The 3,131-nt window shown below is 38.2% G+C and overlaps 1 protein-coding gene across 1 annotated transcript; it reads left to right on the forward strand.

Moving 5' to 3' along the window:
* Positions 1–1,386: 1,386 nt before the first annotated feature.
* On the forward strand, positions 1,387–2,346 carry LOC132830762 (galactoside alpha-(1,2)-fucosyltransferase 2-like). Its single transcript, XM_060848599.1, has one exon. The coding sequence runs from the start codon at positions 1,387–1,389 to the stop codon at positions 2,344–2,346; it is 960 nt and encodes a 319-aa protein (XP_060704582.1).
* The last annotated feature ends 785 nt before the right edge of the window (positions 2,347–3,131 follow it).

A 3,131-nucleotide genomic window follows, 5' to 3' on the forward strand; every position in this document is an offset into this window, starting at 1 on the left:
GGTCGGTGTGGGGTTGTTGGGGCCTGTTTCCACAGTGTAGGGAATCTCATCTAATGTAATCATCTGATTTCACACCCACAGCTATGTGGTTGACTCTCTACTGTCCCCTGAGCAACTGGGGATTAGCAATAAACGCTGACCTGACGAGTAATGCCTTCATCGTGTGAATGAATAAAATGGCTTTGCGAATATAGCATCACTATAATTAATTTTAAAACAATTTAGCATCGATATTGTATGCATGTCATGTCATGGTATTACTGCCTACATACAGATCCATTGCTTGCAGTTTCCATTAATTTTGCTCCTTAGAACATAACTACAGCTTTATGTTTTCAGTGCTGGCACTTGTGTGTTGGAATGACGTGACCACAAAGCTGGAGAATACAAACAGGGACACCGGATGCCTCAAACGGGGAATTTGGTAAGTGAAGGAATTTGGTGCGGTGAGAGTGGAGATGCTACCTGGCTGTTTCCACATGAAATGTGGCCCACGAGGAAGCTAGGGACAGTCGCAGACCGTAAGACCTGAAGGCTTACTTGTGGAGGCATTGGTTAGGAGTACAGTGTTTCAAGTTTGTCCCCAAATGAAACTGAATGCAGTAACTTAACCAAGCACTGAACAAATTTAACTTATTATAAATTTCAAGTGTAACTCATTAATTTTAAATTGTAACTGTGGGAAACTGAGAGATATTGTAAACTCCAAATTGATCAGTAACATTTTAAAATGGCAGGGAACTGCAAGTTGATACTGCAAAGGCTGTGGGCCCTGGCAACATTCTGGCAATAGTACCAAAGACTTGTTCTGCCCTCCACTGGATTGCCCATATCTGTCCTTCTGTACCTTGACCATTCAGCAAATAGAAGATAAAACCAATTCTCCTCCACAGGACTCCTTTTTTTTACCAAATCAATCAAATATGAAACAGTAAAAAGCAGGAGAATTCAACTCAAGCCACATGTCATCTATCATTTAAGTGATTTGCCAAGTTTTCATGCACCAATTGTGCAACTACATTTTCATTCCCTATCTATCCTGTCACTTTCTATCAATCTGCAGAAAGTTGTTAAACCCTCAATTTTATCAAGTATGCGTCATATTTATTTCTCAAAAGGAGCTTTGTTAAATAAATAATCCGACAGCAATATTTGGAAACTTGTCCTTCATCATTGTTATTGTATTAATAAATGATTTCTTGATTTTCAGATACTCCACTTGAGGAAATCATAAACTGTGACTCACAACGTGAAGAATCTCTGGATATGGCTCTTTTGAACAAACTTTGTGCTGATCCAGCCATGAAAGTGATAGCCTTTCTAACATTCTTTTATTTCATAATGGCAGTTTCTGTAATGTATAAATATCAGTTAAGATATCACACAATGTTCAAATATGTCCAATCTTTGGAAAATACATCCATAATATTGGAAAGTGAAGCAGAGAAGAATTCTTCAAAGGTAGTGATTTCTTCAAAGGGATTTTGGACAATTAACTCCATTGGACGACTTGGCAACCAGATGGGGGAGTATGCAACACTGTATGCATTGGCAAAATTGAATGGTCATCAAGCATATATTTTGCCTTCCATGGCCAATTACCTGTCCCCTATCTTCAAAATTACCCTTCCAACCCTCCATGATAGTGTGAGAAAGAAAATACATTGGAAGAATTATAATCTCAATGACTGGATGGAGGATCGGTACCATAGTATTCAAGGAAATTATGTCAGCCTCTCAGGATACACGTGTTCCTGGACATTCTATCATCATATCCGTTCAGAAATTCTTCGTGAGTTAACTATGCATGATTTTATTGTAGAAAAGGCTAATGCATTCCTAAGACACATTAGAGGTGAGCGAAAGAATGTGACGTATGTTGGTGTTCATGTTCGAAGGGGAGATTATATACATGTCATGCCAAATATTTGGAAAGGAGTTATAGCTGATAAGAAATATTTAGACACAGCAATGGCCTACTTCAGAAATAAATACAAAAATGTGGTTTTTGCAGTGACAAGCAATGGAATGGACTGGTGTAAGCAAAACATTAATAACTCCAAAGGAGATGTTTACTTTTCAGATGATCCCAAGCAGGCTACTGTCGCTTTTGACTTTTCTATCCTTGCACATTGTAACCACACAATAATGACAATCGGGACATTTGGTTTCTGGGCTGGCTACTTGGCAGGTGGGGAGACAATTTACCTCACAAACTTTACTTTGCCTGAGTCACCTTTCCTAAAGGTGTTTAAATATGAAGCAGCTTACTTACCTGAATGGATTGGGATTCCTGCTGATCTCTCACCTCTTCTGCATGAAAATGCTTCAGACTTAGTCCATTAGCTGCATGTCCCAATATTCTTCGAAGCTTGTTGATTTCATGCCTCTTGAATTCAATCCATTTTCATTGATCAAGAAATTAAACTAAATACCTCAAACACATTGAGTTTCCAGAGAATAAGTTCAGAAATCAATATGTCCAAAAACATACATTGAAATTTTTAGAAAGTGTAGTTGTCTTTGCTTTGTCAAAGCCATTGCTAAATATATTTCAATTAGTAACATTTATGTTGCTGGTGTTCTTTAATGGGTAGCATTAACTGAGTTCACAATATATACATCACATCTAACTAGACAGTACAGCAGTGGAATTAACAATTAAAAACATCTGTACAGAAGTCTCTCTTCAAGAAACCTGTAAATATGGCTCTATGTGTTCCTTTATTTTTGTTTATGAGTCTACAATTCCACAAGGCTGCCATTATCTCACTATCACTAATAGCAAGTTAATATATCCAGAGTCTAGGAACCTACATTCTTTAATATAGACAGAATATTTCAGATCATTGCATTTATCAATACAGAAGCATATGACTGTTGGTGCTGGCAATCTGGAATAAAGAGAAAATGTTGCAGAACTTATTTCCCATATTTACAGCTTTTACAAGTCTGTCTTATACTGCTCTAATCTTCAGCACACAGCAGGACTAGAGTAGGTCCTGACTCCACCTCAGCCAGGATGGGGATCAAGCCCTGTGCTATTGGCACCCACCTAATCCACACCAAGGGAGCCAACAGCGTCCTCACCCCCAAAGGAGTCAGTATTGTTGTGGGAACATACACTTTTC

Source organism: Hemiscyllium ocellatum, chromosome 32 (assembly GCF_020745735.1).
Source record: "Hemiscyllium ocellatum isolate sHemOce1 chromosome 32, sHemOce1.pat.X.cur, whole genome shotgun sequence".
NCBI lineage: Eukaryota > Metazoa > Chordata > Chondrichthyes > Orectolobiformes > Hemiscylliidae > Hemiscyllium > Hemiscyllium ocellatum.

Excerpts from the sequence above, each read along its gene's own strand:
- LOC132830762 (XM_060848599.1), top strand. The coding sequence starts at position 1,387 with ATGTTCAAATATGTCCAATCTTTGGAAAATACATCCATAATATTGGAA.